General features: G+C 36.3%; 1 protein-coding gene across 1 annotated transcript; it reads left to right on the top strand.

The window, feature by feature from the left end:
• The first annotated feature begins 4688 nt into the window (after positions 1-4688).
• On the top strand, positions 4689-10753 carry LOC110692099 (pyruvate kinase 1, cytosolic-like). Its single transcript, XM_021869082.1, has 8 exons — positions 4689-4757; positions 6074-6205; positions 6440-6520; positions 6650-6721; positions 6823-6912; positions 7728-7872; positions 8084-10042; positions 10445-10753. Exons 1-7 carry the CDS (start codon positions 4689-4691, stop codon positions 8203-8205), a joined length of 711 nt encoding a protein of 236 aa, XP_021724774.1. The 3' UTR covers positions 8206-10042; positions 10445-10753.
• The last annotated feature ends 2297 nt before the right edge of the window (positions 10754-13050 follow it).

Here is a 13050-nt window from a genome sequence, read left to right as displayed (position 1 = left end):
ACTAAACCTCATTAAATAAAGACTACACATATTACCTCTTTTTTTTTTTTTTTTTTTTTTTTTCAAGAGCAGATTACAGAATAAAAAACAAACCAACATAAGAGCTTAAAATGGAAAAGAAAAAGATGAATGAAAAGATCAGACTGTCACTAGTTTCCTAGCAGATGAGCTTAGCTAACCTTCTAGGTTTCGGATTTCTTCTATCGTCCAATGTATCTCCATGTTAGCCATATGTCCATATCCTTATTGATTAAGGAATTAACTATCTAGCACCATCGAGTCTGTGAAGATAGTTAGGGATTAGAGTCCACAGTCAAGATTCCATCGTAAAGTCGAAAGACAGGCAAACCCTTCCGCTTGAAGAGTTGAATTTGTAATTCCAAAATCACCTCCCGTATCATTCTGCACTTGTTCAAAAGAGGTCATTGCCCAAAACCATAAGTGTTAGTACCTTTGTGCCAAGAGCCATCAACACGAACTACGGTTATCTAGGGAGTAGTCCTAAAATGCAAAAAATGATTCTCCGCTCCTAAGGAGACCTATAAGAACCCAAGTAGTACATGTACATCCCCATCATATATCCTTAAAGTACCCAATTTTTTGTCATCCAACTTCAAGAAGTCATGAAGATATTGCAGTGCAAGAACGAAGTAGATTTGAATAAAAGCTCCTCAGGTAACCATTATCCCCTTCAAAGACCATCTTATTTCTTATAGTCCATAGAGACCACAAAGTAGCTACAATTTTTTGCATTGGATCGCTTCTATGACCATTCGGACTATAAAATAGCAAGGTATAGGTTTGAATCCACTCTTATAAGGAAGTAGACCCAATAGGTTTTTACAATTCGATACACCACAATTATCCCAAACGTACTGAGCTATAGAACAATCTAACGCCATGATAATCACACAAGCCATCAACTTGCAAGTCTCTAGTTGGGAAGGTTTGCTTTAACTAGATGACCTGCTAATTTCCAGAGAAAAATATGTCATATTGGTGGAATTTCCAAATTCCATATGATTTTATAAAAATCAAAGGCTTCCTTTCTATGTGATGGTTCCATGCTTCTATTTGAAACTATAAGAAAGGCATAACCATACTTAACTGTATATCTTCCACAAGGGTGTCGAGGCCGATAAAGAAAATCATCTTCTTCCTGTTGTGGCAAGTTTACTATGAAGATTTTTTTTGTACTATCCCATTCAAAATGCTCTCTAATAATTCTCACATCCCAAGTATGAGATATATGATCAATAAGAACAAAACACGTCCACTGTCGTTCACTCTGTTGTAGATTTTTTATTAGAGTTAACCATCGGAATAATACAATAAACCCAATTTGAGCTACAAGCTAAAATATCTTTACCAGACCTAATTTTCAAGGAAAAGACTTTACTTGTTTTGAGAGAAAGGTTATGCATACTCTTATGCACTCAGGAAAAAGAAGAATGAGGTTTCTTCTTGGTATTCCTCGTGCACAATAGACAAGCTAAGTGAACGCATTATAAACTCTTTGTTAGGAAATAAGGGTTTAGTTGTGTTTAATTAATGTGGAACAAGTCAATGAAAAATTAAAACGAGAAAAGCAACAAAGACAATAAACAAAGAACACAAGGATTTACGTGGTTCGGTTAAATTAGACCTACATCCACGGGTGGAGGATTTGAGAGCTTCTTCACTATGATGGAGAAAGAATAAGAGAATAATACAAGGAGCCTTAATTTCAATGGCTCAATCACCTAAAGAGTCCTTTTATAACATAAGGAAACCCTAATAAAACCCTAAAATTGTAAAACCCAAATAACTGTCATGTGAAGAAAACAAAAATAGGAAATAATTCCATAAGTTGTAGCACAAGACCGGACTGTCGAGCTAGAGCTCAGCAACTAGCTGAAGCCTACCGCATGTCTTCATAGGGCCGAGCTATAGCTCACTTGCCTAGAGCTATAGCTTGCCTCGTCGCAATTTTCCAGCTTCATCAAGTTTTCGTAAAACGACCATAACTTTCTTGTTTCTTATCGGAATTGGGCATATGACCTATCGTTGGAAAGCTCTTGAAACAAGCTATCACCTTCAACTTGAATCACCTCAAAATCACTAATAGCTTGAGTGATATTTGCATTCAAAGTCAGACCTGCTAGATTTCGAGTCACAATTGAACAAACCTCCACCTTGACTTGAAATAGACCAAAACAAGGTAAATCCACCTTGAACCAAAAACCAAGAAGTAATGTTCATAACTTCATAAGAAAAAAAAAGAACCTCCACCTTAAATAAAATTCCATAAGCCTACTCACATTAGGCTATCAACAAACGGACATCTTCCATAACTTGTGAACCAGTGTGCTCCGAACACAAAATTTTGTACACTAAACCATCACATGGCCTAGATTGAGAGTATATGTCCCGACACCAAGAATTCTTATCAAAATTTACCAAACTCTCTTCAAACACTTCTTCATCTCAAAACCAAACTAAAAAACTTAAGCAATTCTAGAAAATAAAAATTACATCAAGAATTTCTAAATTGCAATTGTACGTATTAACAAAACATAAAAATACCTAATTGAAATAAGAAATAGCGTAACTAGAACAAAATCTAATGCATAACCAATATTAATACTTTATTACAAAAGAAAAATAAAAAACAATCTATCATTCACTCCATACCAAAATCCGCACGGTTTCTCGTTTCACCAAGAGATCTCAAAAGGGCACTTATCATAAAGAGATCGTTGAAACCGCAACCCCAAAATTTGAGTAACACCAAACCTTGAGCCCCAACTGTGATCAAACCTTGATATTTTCAAGTTGATGTTTGAATAAAACCAAACCTTGGTTTTTTGTAGGGAATATTTCAAACATCAACTTTGAACCCCACTGTGATCATGCACTTAAGCATGGTGGCGTCCAAAGGGAAAGAAGCTAGAGCAAAAAAGTCACCAACAAGTTTTAGGAACCTGTAAGCTGTTCACGGTGTGAAGGTTACACCCCATTCACGATCACAGAGATCGCTAACTCCATAGTGGTCCAAAACTATGATTGGATATTCGGGGATGATGGTACGAATCCAACCTAAAAGAGATTGAACCTGCCCTAAATCGACCTCTACTTAATTCTTATGACATTCATGTGCGCTTTCCGATCAACATATATACATGAAGTTAATTCTAAACCTGTTTAATCTACGTTGGTTGATTATTAATGCACAAATAAATCTATTATTGGCGATCACTTGAATTAAAATCATATTATCCTAAATCAAATTATTAATTATTTTATTAGGCGTGATTTCAAGTACAAATTCCCTTTAAACCTGTAGAAAGGGCGTGATCAAGCAATAACAATGAATAATAAATAATCAAACAACGTAAAATTATTAATGACACAACAATCATCATCATCATAATAAAGCAATATCTCCAAAATAATATTAGCAAGATCTTAGGCATGATACTAGACGGATTAATAACAAACCCTAGCATGTCACTAAATAATAAAGATCAAAGCTTTAGCCTAAACATGATACTAGAAAGCAACATGATATTAGAAATATTAAAATAACACCCTAACATGATACTAGAAATCATAAAAAAGCATCCTAACATGATACTAAGAATTAAAATAATATTATAAGCATGGTTTCTATATCAAAAACAAAGAATAAAGATAGTAGATCTACTCACTTTGACGTCTCATATTTCTTTCTATCAAAATAATAAACACGTTAGTAACTTCAAGAAAGATTAAATCAAATAAACAAATAAGTCAAAGAAGAATTGAAATATAGATTAGGGACCAAACCCTCAAAAATATCAACCTTTCATGTCGAGGTGGAAGGCAACTATGAGAAGGGCTTGGAGTATTCAAGTCTCGTGAAGGTTGTATGGTGTGTAATGTGTTTAGGCTAAGGCTAAGAAAGAGAGAGAGATAGATAGGCTTATAGCTTAGAGAGGGATTAAGATGATGATTGTTAGTGAATGAAAACGAAGGAAAACGACCTTATTTATAGGAAAAAAACGAGCGAAAAGATCAGAAAAAGAGTCAAAATCCGACTCGGAGTAAAACGCCTTTTATTGCGTGGCGATGGTTTCATTGCGTCGCAATGCTTATATCGCTGTGCGATATTTTCATCGTTGCACGATGCTTTTTAGAAGATAAGATTCGTACGGAATATAACTTCCAATCAATTTGGGATAGTCGAATATCCGTAGTTATCCTTATTTTATCAGAATTAAATCTATTAAAAACAAGTGTTTTATCCGAAGTAAAATCTTAAATTTTATCTTTTCGAAAAACAGGATAAATTAGAATCTTCTAGAGGTTTATATAAGCTAATAATAAATCCTAAGGGTTTTAGGGATGATATCAAGGTTAATGGACCCTCCACATGATCATTGGGTCCGTAGGTAAGGCTTGGTTTGGGCCCAGTTTAGTATTTTGGCCATAACTTACTCATTATAACTTGGATTTGGGCTTATAATATATCGTTGGAAAGCTTTTTTCAAGCCCCATCCAACTACACAATTTTTAGACGCATATTATGGACCAAAATAAACTGGTTTGGACATATTTATAAATTGAACACAAAAAGGATTGTTTTAAGGACACAAAATGAATTATTTTGGGTTTAAAGGCACGAAATAAATGATTCCGGCTAAATACATTTAAGGAAAGGGTTAGAAATGGTCAAGGCTAAAGGAAACTTCACGAGATTTTTCAACTCTTCCCCCAACTCAATAATCAAAGACATGGTACTCATCACTGAGTTTTGTTTTTGGGGAGACACAATCAGATGTCTACAGAAGCCCCCACTTTGACTGAGTTTGGAGAAACGTAATTTTCGAAAACGAAAGTCAAAGTAGATCGATAGGGACAGAGAATGATTCAGAACGTTCTACGATCCTAAATCATTCTTTTTAACACTGATACGCTAGTAGAAAAAATGAATTGCGCAGCGCACTTTTCGCACCGGTTCTTGAAAACCGGTGGGAAAAGAAATGGGCGGGATTGGGGAAAATACTTTTCTCACCGGTTCCTAATAAACCGGTGGGAAAAGAAATGGGCGGGATTGGGGAAAATACTTTTCTCACCGGTTCCTAATACTTTTCTCACCGGTTCTTAATAAACCGGTGGGAAATCAAACCGGTGCGAATTACGAAATATAAAAAAAAAACCGGGCTGCTTTTATTCTTTCTTTCTTTCTTTCTTTCTTCTGTACTTTTACTTTCCCTCTCGTATTCGCCTTCGTTCTCCATCCACAATCCCGAATTGCCCTAGCTTTCTTACTCCATTGAAGCTGCACCTCCGCCTTCTCACTCCATTGAAGCAGCACCTCCGCCTCCATTGAATCGTTCTCTATATTCTCCATTGAAGTCGAATCTGAGCTTTCTCACCTCCATTGAACCTGCTCCTGGTTTGCTTCGATTTTGCTTCCTTTCGGTTTTAATTTTGTTTTTTTTAGCTGTTCTTGATTTTGATCTTCTTTGCGATTGATGAATTGTTGGTTGATTTTGTTGTCGTTGTTTTAGGGTTGTCGAATATGGTTGTGTTATTGGATTGATTTTTATGGATTTACTCGTGAATTTGTTTACTCGTGAGTTCATTTCCCATAGTGATAACTAATCCTGGTCCGTCAATACCTAGAAAACATCTGCTTGCAGACATTTCTTAATTGGGTTGTTTGTCCAGATTTTGGGGATCTTGTTAGGGATATAGGTAGTGGAGTTTTGAAGTATGTAGACATTTAGTCATGTATGTAATTCTCATAGTATCTGCAAAATTTTGTTATGTTATGAATAACACATATGTACTCCCAATAAGCTGATCTTGTATGAATTTTCAAGGAAAGATATTAATTCTAGCCTTGTTTTAGAGTTCAATACTTGGTGCAACTAAGAAGTAAAAGCCAATCAAGAGCATAAATCTTATGTCTTTAATGGGTGCTGCCTATTCAATCTTTTGTTACCTAAAGTTTGAAATGTGTATTGGTTAGTTGACCGTTGAATTTTTTTTTTTTAATTGGGAATAGCATCAAGTGGAGATAGTGGGTTCTGTATCTGCACTGCAGGTGTCTGAATTGAAAGGAGAAGATGTGGTCTGCCTCATCAAGAATTCAGCTACATTGTCTGGGCCTCTATACACTTTGCATGTCTCCCAAATTCATATAGATCGACCAACCCTGACAGAAAAGGATAAAGAGGTAGTAATTCTTGCTTCACCATTCAGTGCAAAGTTTTTGTTCTTGTGAGTAGAAAAGGCTGCCAAGGAAACGAAAATATAATATGAAAGTTTAATTCATTGTTAAATCAAGATGCATGTTGTTTGTCTTCAACTGTAACAGGCATAATAAAAATGAACTTGTTTCTCTAGTCCTTATGCGTTTCGTTTCATAATATATCTTCTACTACATATTCTCATTGAACGATTGACTCAGGTGATAAAAACATGGGGTGCTCGGAATAATATTGATTTCCTCACTTTGTCATATACCCGCCATGCTGAAGATATCCGTGAGGTAAAGACACTTCTAGTTCAGACTTCAGGGTTTTGGCAATACATGTCTTGAAAACAAGTGTATTTGATATTTTATTTTAGAGTGACTTCACAACTAGTCCAAAATATGCTTTTGTTACTTGCTATGTAGGCTCGGGAGTTCCTTTCTAATCATTGTGATCTACAGCAGACTCAATTTTTTGCAAAAATTGAAAATATTGAAGTAAGACATGAAATTTCTCTTTTATTATTTTTTATATTTGAAGTTCTGTGTTCTCTCAGTTGATCAGCTTGATATGTGCATTTTTATCTTTCTTTGTAAAGGGATTGACCCATTTTGATGAGATTCTACAAGAAGCTGATGGCATTATCCTCTCTCGTAGAAATTTGGGAATTGATCTCCCACCGGAGAAGGTCTAATTCTTGTACACCTGCTGTTTTTGGAAAATTATGTGTGATCTTATGGTCTTTAATTCATGCTTTTTTACATGTGTACGTGCCTAATGTATCTTCATATATTGCTTGAAGAGATCACTGAGCTACAGTTTATCTTTGTTATTATCATAAATACATCTGTAAGGGTGGGTAACAATTGGTGTTCTGACATTAATATACCATGTCTATACAAGTTAATCCTCTTGAACGAGTTTCAGTAACACTCATGCTGTATTATAAATGTATGTTTTAAACTTTTAAAGGTATATATATACATCTACTCAATTGATCTAACATAGCTCAATTATAAGTAACTTTTGCGAATTGACTGCGCTTCACTTAGTTATATGTTTAATAGAAACGATCAGCTTTTCTAGGTATTTCCTCAAAATGAAACTACAAAGAAGATATTATTTTTTCAAATTTGTGTCCTAATAATTTAAAAGCTATATCTAAATGCTTGTGAAGATATTGTTTCAGGATGTCAGAATCTTGTCAGCATTTTGCCCCTTTTGTTTTGACTTTGTGGTGTTTGACAAAATTGGGTATCTTCTAGTTCTAGGTACAACATAGACCAAGTATTAAAGAGGACAAGGGTTTTCATGAAATGTACCATAAACGGTCTGTGTTCTAGTGTATGATATTTTTCTGTATTTTTTGAATGTGAATCAAGGTTACAATGAAGCAATTTTAACAATCTACAGACAAGATTACTTGTATATATCTTAAAAGACCTAGAAATGTCAATATGATGGCTTATTGATTAAATGTACTTGTTATAATGGATTTTACAGGTCTTTCTATTTCAAAAGGCTGCTCTGCACAAGTGCAACATGGCTGGTAAGCCAGTAGTGGTTACTCGTGTGGTGGATAGCATGACTGATAACCTTAGACCCACACGAGCTAAGGCAACTGATGTTGCAAATGCTGTATTAGATGGTATACCAGTGTTTTTCAGATTCTGAACATCTACATGTTACTTATTGGTTCTCGTTGATCAATTTTTAGAGTAGATACAAAAAGGCATGTTTTCAACTTACTCATAGTGAACTTCAACTTATTTAGAAGCCTTCTACTGCAGGTTTTCTTCATGAGCATGTATAACATCGTTTTGCTAATATACTATCTCCTCTATCTCTGCTTGATCCATGGAGTGATGCAATTATTCTAGGTGCAGAGACCTTGCGTGGCTTGTATCCAGTTGAGACCATCTCTACTGTTGGCAGAATATGTTTTCAGGTGATTTCATGTACTTTCTTTTCAGTCATCTAAGAATGAGCTAGTTGTCCATATTCGGTGCTTTTCTTATTGGACTATGAAATATGAACTAGTTAACTAGTTTAGTGAGGGTGATACGAGGGAGAAATAAATTAGTGGAAAGGCTTTTGTTTTGACATTAGAAATTTTGGAGCAGTGGTAGTCCTAGCTATAAAAATGATTCAACGATATAAGTCATAAAATAATAAAATCGGTATATAACTAAATAAATAAAAACAATGTCAAAGATTAGGAAGCTATGATAAAAATTTCATATGCTTTCTTGACATGCTTGCTTGACATTTGAGGTCTAGATAGTTGTGGTTTATAGTTATTGCCACAGTATTGTTCGGGGAGTATTGTGTCATTTATCCCCAACAATGAAATACATAATTCTTCAAAATTCTTTTGGATAAATCCTTTGTAATCCATGTAGGCTCTAGCATTAGTAGTCAGACGATAAATAGCCTTTTCCAGCAAGATAATGACTGAAACCTCGAAGGAATGAAGCAAAAGCCACTAGACATCAACTTATTTTATTCTTAATTGCTTTAACAGAAAAATTGGATGCTAAGAAGTCTAACAAAATATAAAAGCTTTTAAAGGAAGTTTAGGGGGCTCAACTAAGTTGATGATGCATCTGATCTTCCATTGAGGACAAATGTTAGGCTGTTCTAGCTTTGGTGTAGGCTATCTTCTCTTCACCAGTTTCCAGGAACTTATTGCTTAAACTGGTAAAGTTCATACCAAACTAAATAGCATACCTCAACAAATGAAAATTTGGTTGTTAACTAACCTCTTAAAATCAAATATACTATATAAACCCTAAACTAACCCCTAAACAAGTCTAGTGATAAGTTTCGATTCACGATGAATGGTATTGATTGAGCTTTCTTTGGTTTGTATTAATTAATTTCTAAACTTTTAATCAAAGTAAAACTATCAATGAGAAGAAAACGCTAGGTGACTATGGATACACAAAATCTAATCTCAAGCTATTGAGATTCCATTGAATGAGTGATCATGCAAAGACTAAATGTAATGGGAGTTAATTACAATTTCAGAGTGATTTCTCAAAGACATAAACCTAGTTTTCACAGTGATTTAATTAAAGATCAATGCAGCAAGGCTTCACCTTCTTGTCTATATAATTACTAAACCCCAATTGTGAGGTTTGTGACTTCCATGTGCTTATTGTGAAATAGATATGATAGCTAGAGTGCAATTGCAATATTGGACTGCTGCAACCCTTAATTATGCAGGTATATTTTAGCTATGTCTTCAGTGTTTCCGAGCATCTATATGTTATCATGATCTTTGCATCCTCTGTCAGAATAAGCTCTTCACAGAATCACATATATCTTTTTTCTTGAAAAAAACTTCCATAGATTTCTCTCTCTAAACTTCTCTATCTCTCTTTAAATCTGGATTTCCAGATTTCTCAATAGTAGGAGCAAGTGTTCTTGACTATTCTCACTATTCTCATATTCATTCAACAGGTTTTGAATGTTTCTACTACAGGTTGATTAATCCGATTGTGGTTGCACCAACAATGGCTGCTGTAGGTTTAGCATTTTTCAGCTACAAGTTTCCTCAAGTTGGCAGTTGTGTTCAAATAAGCATACCCCTTATAGTGTTGCTTCTTTTCTTCACCTTAGTGAGAGCTGTCTTATTGCTATAAGTGGTTGTTGTTTGCTAAACTGAAATCTGATTCACATCTATGGTGATATGAGCTATCCATAAATGTAAAAACTTCAATGATTATTCAAGATTTTGAAAGCTATGTTCCCCCTGATTTCAGTAAATTCGGGGAGTATCTATATCAGGCCATCAAATTTTCCGAATTTATGCGGTATGTATGTCAATTCTTGTCTAGATTTTCTGGTAAACTGCATGTTACTGCAGTCTTTTCGTAATAATTTCCATAATTCTGAATTTCATGCAATCATACTCTATATTGAGATAATCTTCCTATTTATATTGTGGGGCATTGGTCAGAGCTTTGATTCTTTTGTTAAGTTGGATTCTTACCTATTTTACAAGGCAGATTGATTGAATATTCTCACTATCAGAATAACATCAACTGCTGAACAGTTAGAGGTAAAGGATGAAAGCATCTTGCTCTTCAGTAAGAGTTCAGGACTGAAGATCAATGCTCCTGTGTAGTTGTTTATGTTCTGTTGATGTTAGCTGTCAGGCTGTGTCTGCTCAGCTGTTGTTGCTAACTTGCTATGAGCTGCTGTTTCTGCTACAGTGTTGTGCCTGCTGTGCTGTGATGTCGAATTTTCCTGTGTTGGTGTTGCTATGTTGCTGTCTACTTCCTTTTGCAGTGCTGTGTTGCAGTTTCTGGGGTGCTGTGATGCTGAGTTGATGTGCTTGCTCTGCTGGTTTGGTGTTACACTGTGTTTCGTTATTTTTGTAGCCTGTTGAGCTGCTTAGTTTGGGCTGTTTAATTTAATTAGATGTTTGCTATTTATATGCTTCATGAGAACAGGTTTTTGGAGTATTAGAAGTAAATTTTGTAACTTTATATATATGTTAGTGTTTATATATCAATTTTAGTGAAAAAAATGCAATAAAAAATAAATATATTTTTTTTATTTTTTTTGGGCATTTTTGGCACCGGTTTTTAAAAAGAATCGGTGCTAAAAGTTTTTTTTAAAATTTTTTTGGGGACTTTTGGCACCGGTTTTAAGAAAAAAACCGGTGCAAAAGGTTCAGTTTTTACCACCGGTTTTCCCTAAGAACCGGTGCTAAAAGTCCTTTTTCCCACCAGTTTTGAACCGGTGCGAAATCTATGGGGTTTTAGCACCCCCAAATATAACCCGGTTCAAAACCGGTGGGAAAGGAGGGGTTTGAACCGGTGGGGAATTTGTTTTTTCACCTAGTGATACCTGCAGAAAAATGTTAGTTCTACAAATAAGGGAGTTAGAAACGCGTATCTTCCACCGTCGGGTACACGCCTCTGGGTAACATCTTTTGCTTTGTTTGACAACCTCCACTATGCTTCGTTAACGCCGCCGAAGGTAACAGTGCTTCGCTATCTTCATTTGTAGTGACAATCTTCCACACCCTAGGGAACATCGTTGAAGGTGACCGTGCTTCGCCATCTTCAGTTTTGTGGTCGTGCGTGCTTCGCCACGGCAGTGCTTCGCTACTTCATTGGTGTTGTGGTCATGCTTCGCCACGACATTGCTTCCCCGCTGTTAAAAATCTCCTCCATGCTTCGGGACATCGTCGAAGACCGCAGTGTGTTGCCATCTTCAAAAATCTCGCCATTGCTTCGACATGACCAATTAATACTGACAACCTCCACACCCTAGGGAAAGCCGTCGAAGAGCCCAAATCTTGCCAATGCTTAAGTGGGATTAACCAATGCTTCTGTATGCTGAATATGTGCTCCTCCAATGCTTCGGTGGACTTAACTAGTGTTTTGGTGCTTTAACCAATACTTAGGTGCAATATGCCCTACCAATGCTTCAGCGCGTTAAAGCGTAACGAGTCGATGCTTAGGCACTTGTGCCTTGTAATGAGCCAATGTTTAGGCGCTTAAGTCATTGAAATGATCGTCATCAGTCTGATCATCAACTAAACTTGTAATCAGGCCGATTACTAATCAAATCAATTTCTTAGAGGCTAAATGGCGCACCAAGGAGCCCAAACCCATTAAATGTAGTCCGCAAAATCCATTTATGGGACCCACAGATTCTGACACTAGTTGTAGTAGGCGCATCGCACAACTTCAGGCTTCATCGCGCTACGATATTTTCGCATTTTCCAGATTTGAACCCCTTTTTCCTTTTAGCGGAACTGCTCGTATTTAATTCGTTTTTACCGAAAACTTTAAAGTCTTCGTTCTTGGTCGTTTCTCAACTAAATCGTTACAAATCGACGTTCTTCCATCCTAGTTTGCTGATCTAGACACGGTACTCCAGTGCTTTGTCCATATGAGTCCTCGGACACTTTTGCAGCTGGGGTGTCGTCGCAGTTTGCCGGAGGGACGTATGAGGTTAGCTCATCGCCGCTGCAACAACAACCTGCTTCTTTTGCTGGCGGAGGTACTCAATGGGTTGGTCCTACCATTACCATTCCGACGACTAGTGATGTTGATGCTGGTCAGGGGTTGGCCCAGCGGAGTGCAGAGTTTTATGATACATTCAACGTTCCTCGTCCTCCGGCACCGTAGTTGTTCCTATGTTTATTGGCTATGTAGGAATTTGCTTATGCTTATCTTGAGGTTGACCCAAGGTTTGTTGTTACTTAACTCATTGTGTGACTCAATGTGTTTAAATCAACCCGACTCAATGCGTTTTGACACGTGTGCAGACTCAACTCGATGTGGTGCGACTCAATGTGTATACTCAACTTGATGACACGACATGACTCGACTGTGTTCGTGTGACTCGAAAATGAAGAAAAGAAAAAATTTTCCGTCATTTTTGTGGAGGGTACTGACTTTCTCCTGAAAAAGAAAGACGTGAATAGGAAGAGGTAGAGTGTTGGTGAAAGATGAAAGTTTTGAACTTTCCCAAATGGAATAAGAGATGAAAAGAATGAATCAAGCGATGGTGCATGTTGAATGAGCTTAATCAAGCATATGCGTTGATATTGTATCTTGTGGTGCAAGGATTGTAGTATCCTAGACTACGTTAATTAATGATTCGATAATGAAAGTATTTGGTAACTTAGGCACGGAGGCTAAGTACTTCATACTTTGCGATGCAATGATGATTATGATAGTGAGTGATTCTAAGAATACAAGGCATGCTTCAAGGTTGTATCAAGATTTCATGACAACTGGTTTCTAAGGGAAGGATTCTTTGGCTATGTATGTGTAATGTGTGTGAAAGTGACACTAAA

Source organism: Chenopodium quinoa, unplaced genomic scaffold (assembly GCF_001683475.1).
Source record: "Chenopodium quinoa cultivar QQ74 unplaced genomic scaffold, ASM168347v1, whole genome shotgun sequence".
In the NCBI taxonomy this organism is placed as follows: Eukaryota; Viridiplantae; Streptophyta; class Magnoliopsida; order Caryophyllales; family Amaranthaceae; genus Chenopodium; species Chenopodium quinoa.
Note: the sequence above shows the minus strand (reverse complement) of the source record. Positions and strands in the feature narration are given on the sequence as shown.

Bases quoted from the DNA above. Each gene is read 5' to 3' on its own strand.
- LOC110692099 (XM_021869082.1), top strand. From the start codon at position 4,689: ATGGTCAAGGCTAAAGGAAACTTCACGAGATTTTTCAACTCTTCCCCC. The intron at 6,521-6,649 runs GTAAAGACACTT...CTTGCTATGTAG, and splicing joins ATGCTGAAGATATCCGTGAG to GCTCGGGAGTTCCTTTCTAA. The intron at 7,873-8,083 runs GTATACCAGTGT...TGCTTGATCCAT, and splicing joins TGCAAATGCTGTATTAGATG to GGAGTGATGCAATTATTCTA.